The 21,544-nt window shown below is 45.5% G+C and overlaps 1 protein-coding gene and 1 long non-coding RNA gene across 3 annotated transcripts in view; one reads left to right on the top strand and one right to left on the bottom strand.

The window, feature by feature from the left end:
* Bphl (biphenyl hydrolase like) overlaps positions 1–21,544 on the top strand; it is a 35,153-nt gene that overhangs the window by 3,877 nt on the left and 9,732 nt on the right. For both annotated transcript variants that reach the window (XM_060372617.1, XM_021657772.2), the window contains exons 2-5: positions 3,908–4,011; positions 6,234–6,400; positions 9,627–9,780; positions 20,124–20,255. In XM_060372617.1, coding sequence (XP_060228600.1) covers positions 3,908–4,011; positions 6,234–6,400; positions 9,627–9,780; positions 20,124–20,255 — 557 coding nt within the window. The remainder of the gene's footprint in view (positions 1–3,907; positions 4,012–6,233; positions 6,401–9,626; positions 9,781–20,123; positions 20,256–21,544) is intronic.
* Positions 7,300–9,247, bottom strand: LOC132649253 (uncharacterized). The gene is made up of 2 exons (XR_009587689.1): positions 9,107–9,247; positions 7,300–8,113 (listed from the first exon to the last, which is right to left on the bottom strand). It is a non-coding gene; the product is annotated as an uncharacterized LOC132649253 (long non-coding RNA).

The following is a 21,544-nucleotide window of genomic DNA, read 5'->3' on the forward strand; positions in this document are numbered from 1 at the left end:
ATGAGTAGTCCCAGAAGTAAGCAAGTGTTAGAGCTGTCAAAGGCTTGGGCGATGTGCCTGATCCTTTCCACACATACTCAACTATTTATAAGGGTCCTGACCACAGCTAAAGAGACCTCTTGACAATCTGGAGCCAATGCTTTGGGCTTGAAATGACCCCAAATGATTTACCACGTGTTTCTGTGGAAACAAGGCAGCTTTCACTCACTCTGTAACTAAACATAAACCTTTCCTTACGGTTGAAATGAATAGTTTCTTAATGTTTCATAATTTTGTTCATAAATAATTCTTTACCTTCTCCCCAGCCTTGGAGAGTGGAATCAGGTGCTTGGCAGGATGGGCTGGTGTGATGCCTGTACCTCTGGTGTGGTGGCACACTGGATGCCTATGATAAAGCACCAGGAACCGACTCCACTTATGGCAGAGCCCCACACCATCCAGTCCCTGCCCCTGTCCCTGTGTCCTCCCTGTCTGGCTGAACATGGGCTTATGAGCAGGCCATATGGTCTCCCAGCAATGCTGTCCTGTAATGTTCTCACTTAGATGTTTACCTTTCTTTGGCATTTCTTCACGAAAGACACTTTTCTCTCCTCTCAGATACCTCTCCCCAACCTGAGGTGACTTTTCTTGTTCTCTCCACCAAAGCCAGTTCTAAGCCTTTGCAAATCCTTCTCACCGAAGAGTTTCTAAAAAGCTGAACTCTAACAACCTGATGTCCCTGTACTCCCATTAGGTGGTGATAATTTAGAAAGAAGTCTGGATGGGAAACCAAAACTTAGATACAGCCAGATGATGGAAGAAGTTAGATTTGTTGCCTTCCTTCCTTCCTTCCTTCCTTCCTTCCTTCCTTCCTTCCTTCCTTCCTTCCTTCCTTCCTTCCTTCTTCTCTCTTTCTTTCACAAAAGAGACTTGAGTATGATCAGAGGAGTTGAAGGAGAGATGCCCTTTTGAATCAGTGCTCCAGGGAAAGATAATGATGCTCAGGGCTCTGGCAGCAACAACAGTCCCCAAAAGCCACTGGCTCTGTACACTGAGGAAAGCAGGGAAGGGTTTCCTTTGTACAGAATACCCGAATAGCGCAAAATGACTTTAGCAAGCATATTCTTGGTACTGCAGGGAAGGGGCCCCCTAAAATAGCTCTAGTACAGAGACACCAGTAAAAGGAGAAATAGCATTTTGTGCTTTACTTCTAACATAAACCCAGTAAACGTCAGTCAGCTGCTTACGGGGGCGGCTTCATTTAGTATCAGAAACAAGAAACACAGAAAGGAAGTTTTATCTGGCCCTGGTGCTCCAGCCCAAGCCAGCCGTCCCTGAGAAAATCCTCCTGGTCTTTGTTTTCTCTCTGGCTGGGCTGGGAGCAAAACAGATGTGTCAGTAAGTGAACTGGGCTGAAGTGAGTCTTCGTTGGTAGACTGTGCTTCTTCGAGTCTGTCTGGATTCTAAGATGCTTTATTAAAGCCATCCTAGCAACAAAACACAATTCTTTGGAGGAACAGGATGTTAACAAAAACAAATTGGAGTCGTTGGCTGTTACTTAATGCTCCTCCATTATTGCTCCTCCTATGTTTGTATGGATGAGTTGATTTTAGGCCTTTTTATTTCTAAATTTTGTCATGTAATTTGTGGAAACTATATGCTAATATTAGGTGTACCGGCATTCAAAACACATGCCAACATTCTTTCTTAATTTTATTGCTATTGGGGGCTGGAGAAACGGCTCAGAGCTTAACACTGGCTGCTCTTCCAGGGGTCCCGAGTTCAATTCCCAGTGACCATCTATAATGAGATCTGGTGCCCTCTTCTGGCCTGCAGGCATAACACAGTATATATAATAAAGTTTTTTTTCAGTCATTTATTTTATTATGCTGAAAATATAATGAAAAAGAGAATACTTCTTTTTCATCTTTTTTTATTAATTACACTTTATTTACTTTGTATCCCCCCATAAACTCCTCCCTCCTCCCCTCCCAATCCCACCTTCCCTCCCCCTTCTCCACACATGCCCCTCCCCAAGTCCACTGATAGGGGAGGTCTTCCTCTCCTTCCTTCTGATCCTAGTCTATCAGATCTCATCAGGAGTGGCTGCATTGTCTTCCTCTGTGGCCTGGAAAGGCTGCTCCCCTCTCTTTGAGAGGTGATCAAAGAGCAGGCCAATCAGTTCATGTCAGAGGCAGCCCCTGTTCCCATTTCTATGGAACCCACTTGGACACTGAACTGCCATGGCTACATCTGTGCAGGGGTTCTAGGTTATCTCCATCAATGGTTCTGGGTTGGAGTATGAGTCTTAGGAAAGACCCCTGTGCTCAGATTTTTTGGTTCTGTTGCTCTCCTTGTGTAGTTCCTGTCCTCTCCAGATCTTACTATTTCCCACTTCTTTCATAAGATTCCATGCACTCTGCCCAACAGTTGGTCATAAGTCTCAGCATCTGCTTTGATAGTCTGCAGGGCAGAGCCTTTCAGAGGCCCTCTGTGGCAGGCTCCTAATTTGTTTCCTGTTTTCTTCTTCTGATGTCCATCCTCTTTGCCTTTCAGGATGGGAATTGAGCATTATAGCCAGAGTCTTCCCTCTTGATTAGTTTCTTTAGGTGTACAGATTGTAGTAGGTTTATCCTATATTATATGTCTATATGAGTAAGTATAGACCATGTGTGTCTTTCTGCTTCTGGGACCAAAGACCTCAACATAAAACCAGACACATTAAATTGGTTAGAAAAAAAAGTGGAGAAGAGCATTGAGCTCATTGGTACAGGAGACAACTTCCTGAACAGAACACCAACAGCACAGGCTCTAAGAGCAACAATCACTAAACGGGACCTCATAAAACTGAAAAGCTTCTGTAAAGCAAAGGGCAGTGTCATCAAAACAAAATGAAAGCCTACAGATTGGGAAAGAATCTTCACCAACCCTCTATCTGACAGAGGGCTAATATCCAGTATATATAAAGAACTAAAGAAGTTGAAAAGCAGCAAATCAAGTAATCCAATTAAAAAAAAATGAAGTTTTTTTTTAAAAAATATATTGCTATTGTTTAAAAGAGTTTCCCTACATATATATTCCAGGCTGACTTTGACCGTGTGGCCATCCTCCTCCCTGTACCTTCCAAATGCTGGGTGTTCATGTGTGCCACTGTGTCCAGCTTGTACTTTTATTACTTGAACTTAGCGACTCAGACAAAACCAACACAAGGAACACTAAACCTTGTGTTTTCAAAAGTGCCACATTTGGGGAACCATTTTGACCAAGGAGAGAGACGAGGTGAGGTATGCAGAATAAAAAAGAAGTCAATGGTTGACTTAAACTTGCTGCCAATCCACAAGAAGAGTAATTCCTCTTAGCCTCTGTCCTGGCACATACACACCCACACCCACCATCCCCTACCCCCCTCAGGGAAGTGGGCAGAAAGGTCATAAGATCAAGAACTGAAGCAGAGGCCATGGATGAATGCTGCTTACCAGCTTGCTCAGCTTGCTTTCTAGTATGACCCAGGACCACCTGCCCAAGAGCGGCACCACTCACAGTGGGCAGGGACCCTTCCACATCAGTCAGGAAAGTTTAAAAATGCCCCATAGACTAGCCTCTGGGCCAGTCTAACAGAGGCCTTTTCTCAACTGAAGTTCCTTTTTCTGAGATGACCCAGGTTTGTGTCAAGTTGACCAGGAAAAAAAAAAAATCTAACCAGGACAGAGGGTGCGTTCCTGGGCGCTCCCGTGGGTCAAAACAGAAAGACACTGTCCAGATTTGCAGTCTGTTATGAAGACACAACCTGGGTTGGAAAACTGAAGGCACAAATCAAAGCAGTGCTGTGTGCCCGAGTGAGTGCAGGAGAATGGATATTTTGTCCTATTAGATATGTCAGTTTGGCATGATAAGTAAGTCTTCCTTTGGGAATTTCTTTCTTTTCCAGCACTGCCGTAACGTCTGCCAAGATACCTGTGAATGGCGTTAACCTGCATTATCATCGGGTGGGAGAAGGGGAGCACGCACTCCTTTTACTCCCGGGGATGTTGGGTATGTATGGATTTTAATGGGATGCTCCTGGAGGCTGTAGATCCTCCATTATATATCGGGATGCTCAATGCCAAGCATTGATGGTTCCCGTCAGCGACTGCTAAAAGCTGTTAAGGGATGTTTGCCTCGCTCAAAGTGGAGTGGTTTAGGAAAGTAAATAACTTTCTACTGTATTAATTTTTTATTCTTTTGCCCATTTCCTGCCCCATTTAGACACACTGTGGACAGGGTTTTCTGCTTTTTGCAAGGGTTACACGGGTCATGGAAAGTGGGGTCCAACGAAGGAGCAGATGGTGAAGATAGCAAGGTGTTGAGCAGCTACCCTAATTAGTTTGCCTGGTACCCAGAGCTCTTCTGGAATGTGAGACTTGAAGTGCTAAATGCAGGAGAGGGGGCAGCTGAATCAGTTCTGTTTGATTTGTTTAATGAAAGTGAGAGGTGGGGGTGAGTGGGCTGTTAAGAGACTGCTCTCTCCCTCTCTCTCTCTTCCTAACTCTAAAGCTTAAGTTCACCATAGCCTCATAAACACTGAGATCGACAGGTTTGTGCCACCATACCCGGCCAGTTAAAGTCTTCTTTCTGAATCAAACTCAGATTAACACATGACCACCTGCCATTTGTAGAGCATAGGAGAGCCTGCTGAATCTCATAGAACAGCAGTTCAGGTTTAGAAAGTTCTGGAAGAGAGTCTGCAGTGATCTTGGGACATTGCAAATCTACTCTTAAGGTTTTTGGGTATTTGTTTGTTTGTTTGTTTTTGGTATTTGTGAGAGTGTTGGAACACTTAGCACCATTTTCTTAAGCTGCTGTAATCAAGGAGATACTTACTCCAAAAGCTGGTGTCCGGTTAAGTCATCAGCAAAAATCAATTTACCGTGTATATTATTATTACTTCATGATTGCAGTCATCAACTACACAAAGCATTCACCAATATAATTTTTCATTTTTGTAAAGTATTGGTATGATTCTAAAGCTTTAAAACGGATCAGTGGGAGTCTCTCTCCTACCTTGTCCCCTAGCCCCCATGGGCCACTCAGAATCATGTACTAATGATTATGTATATTCTTGAAACACTTAAGGTTTCTTGGCCCTAGTCTTCAAGCGCATGCACACATGTCAGAAAGCAAGTGTTTCTTTGTTTGTGAAACTGTCATTTTTACCCTGACTTCCCCCATCTTCCTGTCTCTTACTTCCTGTCCCTCCTTCAGGATGGTTCCATCTCTCCTGTGAGAGAGCAATAGAGGAGGTCTGAAAACCCATTGGTCTGCTTTTGGCATGGGGTTCTTTTTTTAATTTTATTTATTTTTTTGCCCCTAGGACAGGATATGTCTGCGTAGCCTTGGCTGTCCTGGACTCGCTTTGTAGCCTCGAACTCACAGAGGTCCACCTGCCTCTCTCTCCCCAAGTGCTGGGATTACAGGCATGTACCGACATGCCCAGCTGGTTTGGGCTTTTTGAATGACCTTGATCACAGTAGGTGAACTTGGCTGTCTGATCAGGCAGTGTTTCCTGTGTATTTGTGGCCTGAGTTCTGAGTGCTTAGAAATCAGACAAACTGCACAGTCAGTATTGACCTGCCCCTCTTAGCAAGTGACCTTCCACTAGCCCAGTGGATGTGAGCACAGATGGGGATTGCCAGTCGGCCGCCACAGTCTCTTGGCATAGGCTCCTTTGTTCTGGCTTGATAAAGTACAGCTTAATTTCTTTACTTTTCTCTGTTTTGATTGTACCTAAAAAAATCAACTCTTAAGAGTCATTCATATTAGCTTAATGAAACATCTGGAATATGGGACTTCTATCTGGATGTCATTGGGATCTCCATCATTTCTAAGTCATCTTCCTTAGAGAAAAGAGAGAGAGAGAATACCCAGAAACTATCAAAAATGAAAGTTCGTTTCAATGTGGTTTAGTTAATTCTTCCAAAGGAGAGGGTGTAAGGACTAAACTGAAAGGCTGTGTCCTAAATGCTACAAAAACGCTGCTCCTGAGCCTCGCACTGGACCTGTGTCTTCTTCAAAATCACCGCTAGGGGGAGACCGGAGGCAGGTCCTCACTCCACCGGGAGTGGGTGGAGTCGGCCATTGAAAGACAATTTTCTCCTGGCTAGCTTTGAAGAAAACCAAGAACTGCGTTTTGAGCTTGTTTACCGCTTCTGGTTCGCTGGGGTGTGCTGGCTACGCTGAGAACATTCAGCGGAACCTAACCGGGTGGCTGTTTTCAGGAACTGGGAAGACCGATTTTGCGCCTCAGCTACAGAACCTAAATAAGCAGCGTTTCACAGTGGTGGCCTGGGACCCTCGGGGATACGGATATTCCAGACCCCCAGATCGAGATTTCCCACGGGACTTTTTTGAAAGGGATGCAAAGGATGCTGTTGACTTGATGAAGGTGAGCCCCGGAGAAGGGCTGGAGTAGGGGAAGAGAGTGGGCCCGTTTCCATTTCTAATTCCTGGTGTTCTTTCTTTCTACGAAGGTAATAAATATTACCATGAGAGTCTTCTGTAAGGAAGACCTACAGGACCAAGTAGAAACAGAGCCCAGCTATCTAACGATGCTACTGGAAGACACCAAGGCTCTGCCTGGCCCTCTAGTCTCATGGCACACATCGGTGCTGTTTTAGTTTTGTTGTTTTGAGACAGGTTTTCATTGTATAGTCTTAGCAGGCCATCAGTGCTTAACCCTTCTGCTTCAGCCTCTGGCATGCTAGGATTGCGGGCCTATTACACTACACACAGCAAAACACACAGTTCTATACAGACGTAACTGGGGTCCTAAGCCACCGGTTCAACTCCACAGCGTCCAGTGTGTCAGGTGTAGCCACTCACCCCAAAGAAATCAGGGAGAGTTGGTGAAGAGAAGGGAAGGCATTTTGAACAAAATTGCCATTTGCTGAAGGTAGAGAGTAAGCCCTTCAGCCCATCTTCGAGGATTGACATGAGATTTGGGTTTAGGTAGCCCAAGAATTGGAGAGGCAGCAGGAAATTTGCATAACTAAGCAGCCTTGGCCAGGGTGTGGTCTGATGTTATCTCAGTTCTGGTTCTACATGGTGGCCCGAGGAAGTCATGACCGCCCATGCTGAGGGGGTCATTTGGTGGGGTAATCTGTCTGTAAGGTTCTGCGGTTCCTGGGATCTAAGCTGACTTTAGTCAAACTTAGAGCAGTGTGTCCAGGTAAGAGGCAACAGTAAGATGTCATCACTGCTGTTACGTTTGTGCCTTCAGTGTTGAGGGGTTGTCCTAGTTAGGGTCATCCATTGCTGTGATGAAACACCATGACCAAAGCAACATGAGAAGGAAAGAGTTTATTTGGCTCACACTTCCACATCACAGCTCATAATCAAAGAAAGTCAGGACAGGAACTCAAGCAGGGCAGGAACCTGGAAGCAGGAGCTGATGCAGAGGCTGTGGAGAGGTACTGGCTTGCTCATCATAGCTTGCTCAGCTTGCCTTTTTGTAGAACCCAGGACCTCCAGCCCAGGGATGGCACCACCTACAACAGGCTGGGCCCTTCCCCATCACTCACTAATTAAGAAAATGCCATACGGGTTTGCCCATGGCCTGATCTTATGGAGGCATGTCTCCGTTGAAGCTGCCTCCACTCTGTTGACTCTAGCTTGTGTCAAGTTGACAGAAAACTAGCCAGTACAGAGTTAAGATTGGCTAGGTACCACCAGCTTTTGGACAGCTTTTGCTCCTCGAATGCTTAACATGCCTACATGCAGAACTGAGCAGAAATCCAACCCAAAGTGAAGAAGATGCAAAATGAAGATGGAGAAATATCCAGCTTTTATTCTTCCTCTAGTCACCTTATAGGCCTAGGGGAGGAGATGGCTGGTGCTTTTAGCAAGCACAGTATTTTGTCTGGTAATTTTGGTTTTCTGAGGCAGGACCTTGCTGTTTAGCTCTGGCTAGCCTCTGCCTCCTGCATGCTGGGCTTACAAGTGTGTGTTACTCACAGCATCACACCATACCTTACACGTCCTTCCAGAGTGCTTCTTCCACTGAAGACCTGTCAAGGAGATGCTGTTTCCTTCCCGGTGAACATACGCCATTATGCCCTCTCCATCCTCTGCTTTCAGCTACCCATGGGTCAACTGTCATCTGGAAATATTAAATGGAAGTTCCAGAAATAATTAATCCATAATTTGTAATGTTTTATCATTTAAGATAAGTTTACTTTTAGCTTTTATATTAAGACATGAAAAATTGGTACATGCCAGGGGATTAATAAAGGTTCCAACACATGTCTACGCAGTGTTCAAATCAGGCTAAACATGTCTGTTTCATCAACTGTTGCTGGTCAGTTGCTTTGCACCTTGATTTTTGAAACAAGGTCACTGGCCTGAAGGTCACCAAGCAGGCTAGGCTGGGTGGCCAGCAAGCCCCAAGGATCCTCCTGTCTCCACCTCCTCAGAGCTGGGATTACAAGCATGTAGCTTTTCATATGAATCCTGGGGGAGAACTCAGATCCCCATGCCTGTACCACAAACACTTCGCCAACACAACTATCCACATCTGGCACCCGTCCCCAACACTTATCATTTACTTATGAGAAAACTTTCGAAATATTTCCTTCTGTCTTTCTGAAATGCAAGTTGATTGATGTTATCTGTAGCTCTCTGTCCTGAGTTTCAAATCCCATGACATTCTGAGTGGTGCAGTGAAGTGATGCTGCCCACCCATCCTGCCTCCATCTTACCCAACTTTTAAGACATTCCCTGCCCAGAATACTCACTCAATACTGCATGTACGTGTATAGCCCTTGGTACCATCTATGTTACATGGCATCCCTGGTGAGGCGGGGCCTTAGAATATAACCCCAGTACGTACAAGAGAGTTGATTTTAAGTTACTTTTTGTTAGAAGTTATTCATGAACATCTGTCACTTTTTGTGATTATGAGCAATGTTGTTTGTGTATAACCTGGGTCTGTCTCCAGATAAGTGAATCCAGACTGCAGAAAACGTAGAACCTCATTGTGCATATTAATGTCAGATGATTATCCCGAGTATGTACACACATGTGTGATATCCAAGTATCCCAACTAACTTTTGTTAGTCCCTTAGCTTTGATCTTTTCAGACGCTCCATTTTACCTCTGGAAGCCTCTCCTGTATGCTTTGTCAGCTTTCTCTGCTGAACACATTTTCAGTGTCCTGGGTGGACAGATGCAGCTTCGTCATGACACCAGGGTCCCTCGTCTCTAGCCAGCTCTTCCCACAGCTGCAGCTGTGGCTTCACCAGTTTCCCTGATGAATTTTATCTTAAGCTCCTCTCCAGTCCACAGACTCGCCCTCTGAACCTTGCTCAGGGCATTCACACACAGTGCTTGCCATACCCAAATACAGCGGGTCGCTGCTGCTGATTCTGTACTTTGACATTTTATCCAACCAGAATGTATGATTCCCGAATAAGTCAAAAATGATACTGTGTCCTCAAGGTTCTATGACAATTACAGTGTAGCAAAGCGAATGGCCAACGGGTCTCCCAGTGGCAGACCTGTGAATTCTGATCACCACCCAGGTTCTTTCAGCAAAGTGGAATGATAACTGTGCCGTGTTTTCTGGCCACAGGTGAGCAGTAACTATGTTGTCTGTGCTGCTCTGCTGCCCACAGGCGCTGCAGTTCAAGCAGATCTCCCTCCTGGGCTGGAGTGATGGCGGCATAACTGCGCTCATTGCTGCTGCAAAGTACCCATCTTATATCCGCAAGATGGTGATCTGGGGAGCGAATGCCTACGTCACGGAGGAAGATAGCAGGATTTACCAGGGTGAGTTCTGCCAGCCAAGGCGGAGTCATGACGATCCTCCTTGCTCCCTCCTCATCTCTTGTTTTGATGTGTGTTGACTGACAAATCATATCTCATCCACTTCCAATTCTCAGCTCTAAGGTCAAAAAGAATGAGTTTTCATAAAAGTCATATAATTTAACTAACCTAGAAATGGACCGTTTTCTATTTCCAGAAGTGAAACTTGGATGACTCAGGCCACGGCTCTGGTTAGGCGGTGTTTACATTCACTGCCACGGTTAGTAAGCTTGAAGGAAAAAGGGGGCGCTGTGAAGTGTTACTCATACCCTCATTTAAAGCAACGTAAAAGCCGGTTGGGGTGGCACACGCCTGCAAACCTCAGCTACTTGGGAGGTTAAGGCTGAGTTTGAAGCCAGCCTGGGCAATAGAGCATGACCTGGTCTCAACATAAAAATCACAAGTGAATGAATATATGAATATAATGAGTATTAAAGGAAGCACTAGACTAAACAATGAATGGATGTTTTGGTTGCAGCAGTCTGTGCAGTTTTCTTGGCCAAGGTCTCCTTTGAGCTTCTCCTGGAGGTTTTTAGGGGCACACAAGTGGGGCCTGTGATTCAACTCCAGCCACTTGCTTTTGTAATATCTGAGGCACCAATGAAAAGTTAGTTCATGAGTTGGAGGCGAAGCTGGGGCATCTGTCTCTTCCTCATTTTCCTCCTCCTCCCAGCTTTGCTGCCTGGGTAACACCAATAGCCAGAGCATATGGGAGGCATCCAGTCTTGGCATTGTTTAGTCTCTACCGAGCCTTCTGAATTGAGAAGATCATGCTCTCAGAAGAAGAGAGGTGTTCCCCAGGGTGTGGGGGTCACTGGGGCAAAAAAGACGCTACCTCGGCTTCCAACGACTTCTACCAGCCTCCCTGGCACATCACACCCACTCCGCCCCTGCCTCTCAGTGAAAGCTTTCTGTGTCTCAACTAAACCAAAGATGGCCTAACAGAAGAGGTTCACTCCCAGGGGACCCAGCGTTTTCTCTCTTCAGCTGTGTCTATATTCTGTCTTTGGTGGGTGTCTTGGCCTTCAGAGGCTGAAATATTTTCTCCCTGTCCCTGACAGGAAAGTTTGCAGAGCTCTGCTCAGGCTAAGTCTCGTCCAGGTGTTCTGCATTCACATTACTTGGAGGCCACATCCTGTTCTAGAATCCTAGTTCTCTACTGTCTTCCTGTTTTTAGGGCAATCTGAAACTCTTAAGTGACAGATGATTTAGAAAACAATCCTAATCTGGCCTCTGTTTGTCCTCATCGTCTCCCCACCTGGCTCAGAGTCTCCCGTTCCACCATTGCCATCCATTACCCCCTGCTGACTCTGGCCCTAGAGGCCTTTGCTTTTCCTGCCATTCTCTTACTGGAACTTTGCTCTCCACCTCAATGGATAAACATTACTCTTCCTCCAAAGCATTGCCACCTTTCCCTGTAGTTCTTCCTTAGCACACTGTATCCCACCCCACAACTTTATTAAACCAAGCATCTCTGTTCTCTCTCATTCTGTGGCATTGTGGTCCTTCTGATCCTCTCTGCTGAATGGCTCTCACCATAGCAAGTATAATATTGTCTCAGACAGTGGATACTGTTGACTTGTCAGTAGCCCTCCCTCACTACTCTATAGACATTTGAGTCACCCGCTAAGTTTGGAAAGGTGGTAGACATACCTCCTTCATCCGTATTGGTCATCTGTGTCACCAATTCTTTGCCTGGCCAGTCACTGATCTTTTCAAAGCAGCAGCACCTAGTGTTTTCTGTCTTCCATTTTTGTTTTCTGTCTTCCATTGTTTCCATCCTCCTTCTGTTTGCTCTGGGTTCTGATTTGCTTTATTTCCTCTGATCTCCAAGTAAAAAATTTGGATCATTGATTTGAGATGTTTATTCTTTTCTAATATCTCATTTTAATGCTGTAAATTTTCCTCTAGAGCTGCTGGATCTAAGCACCTGTGTATATAAGGAGGATAGACTGGTTTACAAGAAGCAGTCTGGGTAGCCCAACAAGGGCTGTCTCACCATGGAGCAACTGAGAATCCAGTAGTGTCTCCATCAGCAAGGCTGGCTGTCTTAGTGGTCCCACTCTGAAGGCCTGGAGGATTCTTAGACAACCACTGGTCTTCAGTCTACATTAGAATCGTGAAGATGGTTTGAATATTGATGAAGGAAAGCTGCAGTGTCCTTGTTAGGAATCCTAACTAGGACATGATAAAATTCCATGACCAAAAGCAACTACTGGGAAAAGGGGTTTATTTTACCTCACAACTTTTGGGTGACACTCCGTCACCAAAGGAAATCAGGGCAAGAACTCAAGGCAGGAACCTGTGGGCAGGAACTGAAGCAGAAATCTTGGAGCAATGCAGACTACTGGCTTGCTCCTTTTTCTTTGCTTGCTCTGTCTGCTTTCTTATAGCATTCAGGACCAATAGCCCATGTGGTTCCACTCAAGTGAGCCTGGCCTTCCCACAACAATCACCCAATCAAAAAAATGTACCCACAAGCTTGTCCACAGGTGATCTGGTGAGAGCATTTTTTTTTTCAATTGAGGTTCTTTCTTCCCAACTGACTCTAGCTTGTGTGAAGGTGACATAAAGGTAGCCAGCACAATCAGCAACAGGATAGATGGACTCGCCAGCAAGAGTGAAGGCAAGCAGGCAAAAAGAAATGTCCTTCTTCCTTATCCTTACATCTGGGCCGCCATCAGAAGCTACCATCCACATAAAGAGTGGTTCTTCCTGTTTCAAATAATCTGATTAAGAAAATCCCCCACAGGAGTGCCCAGAAGTTTGGGGTTTAACTGGTTCCAGATGCTGTCAGGTTGACAACCAAGATTAGCCGTCACAGCACCTACAAATTTACTGTGTTCTATTTCCACTCATCAAAAGATATCTTTTCTAGTATCTCCTCAGGTTATGCCTTCACATGTACATACTTAGAAATGTAATGTGTGATTTCTAAATACTTGGGGTTTCCTAGATATATTTCTGCTGCTAGTATTTGGTTCTTGGGAGGCATTTGTGCTCTTTCAGTTCTTTTAAGCTGGTGAAAGTTTATTTTATACCCTGGGACAGGGACTGTCTTGTTCTAAAATTGAACACCGCCCCCACTTCTCCTCACCGCCTCCCCACTTTCATTCAGCTAACAGCCCAAACCCTCTGAATGCTGGCATGCCTCCCTTGAGGGCTCAGTCATCTGAGCTCTGCATCTCATGGTGACTTTGTGCTGTTGATGCCACACACTGACTCCTGAGTTACATCCTCCTCCTCCATCCTCCTTATCCCCCCCCCCCCCAGTTCAGAACCTCAACTTCTTGGGTTATTCTGTCCTCCATAGGGGGGAAAATCCTTTGTAAGGCAAAAATCAAGCGATTCCATCTCCCACTTAAAAAAAAAATCCTTTAGTAACTTCAAAGAAGTCCCCTCAGCTTCGCAGGCCCTTGCCAGTCTGGTTCAACTCCACTTTCTGACTCTTTTATCCCCATCTTCCTGTGATCTTCCTGCGTTGATAAGCTGCCTTCCCTTGGTGCACCTTGCCCTCTCCCAGCCACACCCTTCTCAGTATTCACCCCAATACCCAGTTCCCAGGTACTTACCTGGGAAGGTATCCCAGAGCCTGTGAGCCTGGTGGGCCCTGTAATGGTTTGCACATGTGCACACTGTGGTACTTTGCCCCGGGCACTGTTACCCTTTACTCCTTGGCCTCAGTCACTGTAGGATAAGTTTCCCCATCACAATGGCTCTGACTTGCTTTTCCTGCTTTCTGAGACAAAACAAAATAAAAGCTCTCCCGATCCCACAATACTCTTCCCTGTCTAGGATATCTGTTTCCCTCTCTAAACCATTGCCACTTCCTCCAGTCCAGCAGAGACGGTGCCTTCCGTGTAACCAAACCCTCTGGACACTTGCCTCCTCTGTGTTCTCCCCCGGCCCTCTCTGTGGCCACTGAAAGCAGTCTCCTAATATTCATGGTACAGCTCACACCCTCTTCTCCGGCTTCCTCTGGGTCGGCTTTCCGGGCATTGTGTTGTCAAGGCCCTGGCGTCTCTCTCTGCTTGCTCTCTGGCTTTGAAATGTGGGGCAATGCCACTGAGGTCCTCAAGAGCCATCCTTGCTTCTCTTTCACTGTGTGTGTGTGTGTGTGTGTGTGTGTGTGTTGTGTACATGTATGAGTGTGGACACTCTTACATGCACACATGTATGTGGATGGGTGTGGGTGCCTGTGGACGTGCCCGTGCGTGAGGAGGGTAGAGGTCCATTTTGGGTGTGTTTTGTTTTCTGAGCTGGGAATCTCTCACTGGACCAGGAGCTCACTGGTTGGCCTGTGAGCCCCAGGGATCTGCCTAGCTCTGCTTTCTGGCTTATCAGTGTACACTACATTCAGACTTTTTCCTTGGGTTCTAGAGATCAGACTCAGACCTTCATGCCTGAGTGATAAGCGCTATACTGACTGAACTATCCCACAAGCCTCATTGCGCCCCCCCCCCCCCACTTTTAAAGACAGCATTTCAGCGTGTTGCCCATGCTCGCCTCAAACCCTTAGGGGTCGGAGCAGTCCTCCTACCTCAGCCTCCTGAGTAGCTTAGATTGCAGGCGTGCTCCACCATGCCCACTCTGTCCTCACTCCGCGCCCTTCTCTGACTTCTCCTGGCTTCCAAGCCCCCCATAGTGGACTCTTCATTTGATTCTTCTTTATCTGGCTGCCATACAGAGACCCCTCTATGTCTGCAGCCTGAACTCAGTCTTTCCTCTTGCTAAATGTCTTACCCTGGTAAATGATTCACCCAGAAGCACAGTACACAGTGGGTTCAGGCTGGAACATAGCCTCCTGTTACCTCGGCTTTACTTTCCGTGGCTTCACTTAGCTGTGTTCTGAAATCATTAATGGAAAATTCCAGAGCAATCAGTCACTGCATTTCAAGCTGTGTGGCGATGTGAGAAGGATGCTGAACTATACCGCCGTACCTGGGGCTGCGACACGCTACCCAGATCACAAACCGTGCCTTTGCCCGATGTTTCTTTTCTTTTAAAGGATTTTTTTTTAAAATCTATTTTATGTATGAGTGCTCTATCTGCATGTACACCTACACGTCAGAAGAGGGTGCCAGATCACATTATAGATGGTTGTGAGACACCATGTGGTTTCTGGGACTTGAACTCGGGACCTCTGGAAGAGCAGCCAGTGCTCTTATGCTCTTAACCACTGAGCCATCTCTCCGGCCAGCCCGGTGTTTCTATTACACTCTGTCCACTGCCTGCCTGTTGGTCCTCAGAAACCTTCTTGGTGAACAGATTCACTGTCAGCTTGTCGCCATCCCTGCGTTCCACCTGTTTGACTTAAAACACTTCACACAATGAGGAGCGATGCGGGCAGTCCCGCTGCAGCGTCTTCTAGTTGTTCTGGTTTATGTTAGTTATTGCTAATCTCTCTTACTGAGCCTCCTTAGCAATGAGCAGCAATCCTGGGAGAGCACAGCATTTGTGAAGCTCGGCGCTTTGCACTTTTAGGAAACCAGGAGTTCTGGCAGTGTTTCTGGCGGACAGGGGCAGCTGCTGGGCCGTGGATGCTGTCTGTAAGCTCTTGACTGTGAGGCTCTTAAGACGAAAGCTCCGTCTCATCTGTCTTGGTCCATTTTCTGACACCACGGCCGCGGCAACTTATAAAAGAAAGTGTTTCATTTGGAGCTCATGACCACCGTGATGAGGGCATGGCAGAAGGCAGGCAGACGTGGTGCTGGAACAGTAGCGCTCACACCCGCACCCGAAGTAGGAGGTAGAAAGAGCGAGCTGGGAATGGCAGGGCTTGTGAAGCCTCAAGGCTCTTCTCCCCAGTACACACTTCCTTCGACACGGTCACACCTCCTAATTCTTCCTAAACAGTTCCACTAGCTAGGGAGCCAGTATTCAAATATATGAGCTCTTAGGGGCTGTTCTCTTTCAGACCACTGCATTATCCTAGTTTCTACTGGCGGGAACAGGCACTTAGCAGACTTTTTGGGTGCTTACTGAATTAACTTAATTAATTAGTTTTCATTGTGGTTCTAGTGTTTAGTGTGGATTCTATGCTATAAAAGAAAGAGGGGGGAATATATCAGTTTCTTTTGGGATCCAAATTATGTTTTGAATCAACAAGCAGTTTGATTCAACTGGTTATTCTGGGCACTTGCCTATGAAGCATAATTACTGATTTTGGGTAGTGATTATGCTTTGGGACAAAAATGGCTTTCTTTTTAAATAAATTAACAAAAGTAAATATATAAATACAAAGCTATCTTTCTGAGTACATTTTGCATGCCAGGCACCGTTGTCAGCAAATTTCGAATAACTGCTTACTCTTTATTCTAGAGCGTTCATAAAATTCATATTTTCTGAAATATGAAATAGGAAATGAGCACAGAGAGGTTAAGTAACCTGCCCCATTTCATACAGCAGGAGGTCTAGTTGTTGAAACTTCCATCTAATCAGTCTGATTTCCAAGCCTGTGTTTCAACCACTGTTTGTAAGAGCAGCAGCTGAATCTCCCATCCCTGAGATCTTGTGCCCTTTCCTCTGGGATCCTGAAGGCTTGCTGCAGACCTGACATTCCCGCAGACAACCTTCATTCCAAAAATCTACATGCGATTAATCCATTAAAGCTCCTCGTACTGTTCACAGCAGCTCCTGTTCTTCGCCAGGGGACACTCTGCTGAACTCTCATCCACTGCACTCCCAAAAGCTCTCGGATTTCACATCACAAGGAGCTTGGTTTTCCTCATTGATTTTTAAAGGGATCCCCCCCCCCCCATCGTGCTTTGGTCACATAGGCATAAGTTCCCGAGCAACATAGATTTGTCAGCAGGCCACACGACATAATTTCTTGCTTGCACTGCCTTCTCTGACTCTTCACTACCTTGCTGAGACTCTCTCGTGGTGCCGCTTGTGGCTGTGGTGGCCTGGTTTCTGCCAATGGATTGTATTCTCAGATGTTATTGGGAAAATCTGCCAGAGCAGCCTTTTCCGGACTCACCCTTCCTCCTTGGCCCTGTTGTCAGGGTTTGCTGTTTTTTTTTTACACACTCACTCGTACATATTCGCTGGTTTATATGACTCTGTTAAAGCATGAGAACTGTGTTTTGTGTGTCTGGGGAGAAATCTCAGTTGGTAAAGTACTTGTCACAGAAGCACGAGGACCTGACTTCCGGTCCCAGCGCCCGTGTGAAAGGCTGAGTGCAGTGGCTCACGCTTAGTGCTGGAAAAGCAGACAGGCCTCCCTAACCAGGCAGCCTAGCTTGACCCATGAGCCCTGTCTCATAAAACAAAGGAGACTGTGTGAGGAGGGATGACATGTGATGCTGTCCTCTGGCCCTCAAATGCACATGTCCACAGGCGTGCGATCTCTTCGCACACATATATACACAAAAGATTATTTTATTTTATTTTATTTGTGTGAGTGTTTCGTATCCATGCATGTCTCCATGTGCATGCCTGGTGCACACAGAGGACTGAAGAGGCATCGTATCCTCTGGAACTGGAATTACAGATGGTTGTGAGCTGCCGTGTGGGTGCTGGGAATAGTTCCTGGGTCCTCTGGAAGAATAGCCGGTACTATGGCCCCTCACAGGGTGTGGTCTGCCAGGCAGGCCAGAGTGTAGGTATCCACAAGCAATTTTTAAGTATTATTATTATAGTTGGGAGATAGGAGAGGTGCTAGGAGTTAAACACAGAGCCTCACACGTGCAAATATTTTACCACTGAACTCCCCACTACCACCATCACCTCCCTGGCTTTCTTCACATCTTGCTGGCCTCTTTCCCTTTCCCAATTTCCCAACTCTCCTTTCCTTTTTCTGAACTCTGCCCCATCTTGATTTTCCCCTTCTTGGTTTTCTGACCCACCTCACCACACCCCTCCTTGAAGTCTTTTCCCTGTTTGCCAGACAGTTCAGCCATTCTAGTCTCTGCAGTCAATTCATCCTGGCTTCCCTCTGAATATCTAGACCAGTCTTCAGAGGTAGAGGCAGGTACCTTCTTCAGAAAACAGTAGAGCTGTAAATCATGATGATTTCCTCCATTTGAGTATATCCATTCACCAAGTATGCCCAAGCATGCCAGGCGCTAGACGCATCAGTACTCTGCAGAAATTACTATCTGATGTCAGTGTGTGTTACTAGTGTGAGCTGATCTTTCTGGTGTGTCCTTTAATCATGCATTCGCTAAACATTTTCATACACAGCATTTAATATGTTCAAGAGTGTTAGTGTTACTGTTTATTCTATTTTATTTGAATTCTTATGCCTCTACCTTCCTTCCAATCCACACTTTATCCCTCCTAATACCTTTCAACCCTCCAACACTAGGTAGGAGAAAAAGAAGGTTAGTGGGGAAAGGGGACATAGTGCTCTTTTGCTGCTTCTGGCTAGTTAAGGTTGTCAGGTTGTTTGGGCCAGTACCAATCCCAGTCTTCAGGATAGCCAGCATTCCAGCAAACCAGCAACTGCAAACACAACAAAAGGATGAACCAGCAACAACAGCACAGGGAGCAGAAGCCTTCTTTGGCGTTTTCCTGGCTCAGATATTTATACCCTCTCAGAGTCCTTAGAATTACACTATATGCATCTGTCAAAGATCATGTGTCTGCCAGAGCACAAGACAATGATAGTTAGTTAACAGCTGTGTAAAAACTAAAGCAGCCCCATTCACTTGGGATAATAACAGAAACATATTTACATAATATAAATGAGTTTTTAAAGAAACCAAAACTTCTACTACACAAGAACACCAGAATCTTGACCACAGAGTTTAAGGTAGTACAGAAAAGATCAGGCTTAGTAAATTACACTTGCATTAGTTTAAAGGTAGAGGTTAGCTCTTATTATGAATTTATCTCCTATAATATAGTGTAGACTTAATAGTTAGCTCTACACTCTATTTCTTCAGCCGAATTTACATGCATCATTGTTTGTTTCTCAGTGTACCAGAAAAGCTTCTCTACACAGCTGGCCCCCTTCACTGCATTTGTAGATCAATCAACCACAGCCAAAAATATTTGAAAAATAAGTTACCTCTGCTTTGAACGTATACAGACATTTTTGGTCATGATTTCCCTAAGCAGTATAGTATACTACTTATATAGCACTTAAATTACATGAGTTAAAATTAAAGAATGTAGAGATGGCTTGAGTATTTGGGAGGAGCCAAGCACATTCTCCACAATTTTGCATAATGGAGCATCCATTATGCTGGAGCATCCATAGTGCTTGGAGCCCTCAGGGGTTCCTAGAAACAGTTTCCCCTCAACATTGTGTGGCAAAACTTTTTCAGGGGAGTTGCAACACACATGTCAACTCACCCCAGATAAGGATCCCACGACAGACCAAAGTATGGATTTCACAAACATGAGCTTTATTGGGGTTACTTCCACGGAGCAGAAATGACTCAACTGCATCACCAAAGTCCTCCCCGATATAAGTGACAGCTCACAAAGCTGGGAACTTGGAGCACACTGCACAGCTCACAGGCAACTCAATAGGTTGGAGAGTGTCCTTTCGGTGTTCCTCAATTGGTCCAAATCTCTTCCAGGCATTTGAGCTGGTTTCTGCTTCTTCTAGGCAGCTGGTCTGGTCTCAGGGTCTTCTTTGCAGTTTTTCTCTTCTGAGAATCTAATTCGCAGTTCAGCTTTCTTTAGTCTGAAAAGGATGTTCGGCTTTTATAGCTTACTCACGCAGGTAGGGGCCTAGTGAATCTGGTCAGTTTCAGGGACTTCCTGAAGCTATTTTGAGTAGTTTACCTTTCTGTTTAAGGAGATTTCTACAAAATGAAATGCTTCAATCTTGGGGGAAACTGTTCCACAACACTTTAGGAACCAAAAGATAACTATAATATCATTCTTACTCTGGAGACACAAATTAAAGAAATGTTTCCTTTTACTGTCTTTAGCAGAAAACATCCAGCTCAGGTCTGCTTTCATTCAATCACTAATGATTTATCATGTTATTCCAGTGGGAGGCCCAGCCTAGGGTCTAATGTTTAGCAAGACATAAAATAAAACCCTTGCACCAGGCATGATCCCTACAGGGAGATGGACAATCAGGCACAAGGCAGAAAGCCCTGCAAAGCAGAGAAGTGCTAAGCATGGCAGATGGAGAGGGAAAGTCACAGAGGGCATGTGGGTGGAGGTGGGGCTCTAACATCTGAGCAGAGAGCTAGAGGATATGAGTGAGCCGGGCAGGCACTGGGGAAGGTCTTCGCAGCTGGTGGGACAGTGAACACGATGCCCAGAGGTGGCCTGGTTACTTCCAGATAGTACTTTAGTGTGAGGCTGGACTCATGCTTGTCCACACTTTGGTTTTTCAGGTATCCGAGATGTTTCTAAATGGAGCGAGAAGGCAAGGAAACCTCTGGAAGCCCTATATGGATATGACTACTTTGCCAAAACCTGTGAGAAGTGGGTGGACGGCATAAACCAGTTTAGGCATCTGCCAGATGGTACGTTGCAGGGACTGATGGTTCCTTCGCTAATTGCAGGGCATGCTTGAGTTCTTCCCTTGACTTCCCAGCATTCCTCCATGATGAATAAACCCACCCATTATCCTTACACTGCTATTGTGTGAACAGACACTGACCATCATACACAATATGAGTCCCTGTGTAATAAGTGTAAATGCCAAAGAGGACCATGTGAATAAAGGTTCAAATTGAGGTTCATTTAACAAATAAAGGTTCATTTAACAGCATTCATTTCCCTTCAGTCCTTTGCATATGGGGCTGCACAGATCTGTCTGCCAGAAACCTCTGGTTCTACTTTCTAATTGAAGAGGAGACCATTAGAAAAAGAGCCACCATAATAGACAGGTCCCCCCCCCATCTGCCTGGGTCCACCAGCTTCTCATCTTACTCTAGGACAAAGCAGGAGGAAATTTCTGCTATGATCTGCAGCCCCAGCAAAGCCAGTGAGGGAGACTGTTAAATTCTCTTTCCATCTTCAGGACCAAGTGATATAACTGTAGCTGTGGAAAAATACCTCCTTTTATTTATCTGAAAAATTAATAGGATTTCCAACAGGAATTAACATCTTTAAGATTATTTTTACATAGCTGTGTGTTTAGTCAGCTTTCTGTCACTGTGACAAACACCTGAGATCATCAGCTTATTGAGAGGAAAGATGCATCATGACTTAGTTTTGGGAGTTCTGATCCATGACTTGGGAAACCTGCTGCCTTTAAGGCTGGTGGTGCTGTGAATCATGACAGGAGAGCCTGGCAAGGCAAAGCCATTTGCTCCTAGGCAAAAATGAAAAAGAGGACAAGACTGGAGTTTCCCTCTCCTCCAGAAGCACACCCCAATGACCGATGCACTTCCCCTAGGCCCCACCTCTAAAGCTTCCACCGCTTCTCCCTCCATACCGGGAAAGAAGCTCTAACATGGGAGCCATTGGTGAACACTGTAGCAAGCTGTGGAATCGCTCTTCTCCCCCTTTTTTCTTTTTATTTTTGTAACTGCTGCAAGTATATAGTGGCTAGGATTTAATCCTGGAGACTTTTAGTTACAGAATGTGTGTGTCTGAAGAGACAGGTTAATCTATTAGGTAATCCTTTCCAGCATGAATCATCTTAACGTCAAAGCTTTTGCCATGGAAGGGACTTTGGAAATGTTACATGTCTGGTTTAAGTTCAAAAGACCAAATCCTCCGTGCCTTTCAGTGATGCTGTTGAAATGCACTTTGCATGCACAGTACCAAATCTTTAAAATGTGTTTCTTTGAACCTTAAAATAACA

This window comes from Meriones unguiculatus, chromosome 19 (genome assembly GCF_030254825.1).
Source record: "Meriones unguiculatus strain TT.TT164.6M chromosome 19, Bangor_MerUng_6.1, whole genome shotgun sequence".
NCBI lineage: Eukaryota > Metazoa > Chordata > Mammalia > Rodentia > Muridae > Meriones > Meriones unguiculatus.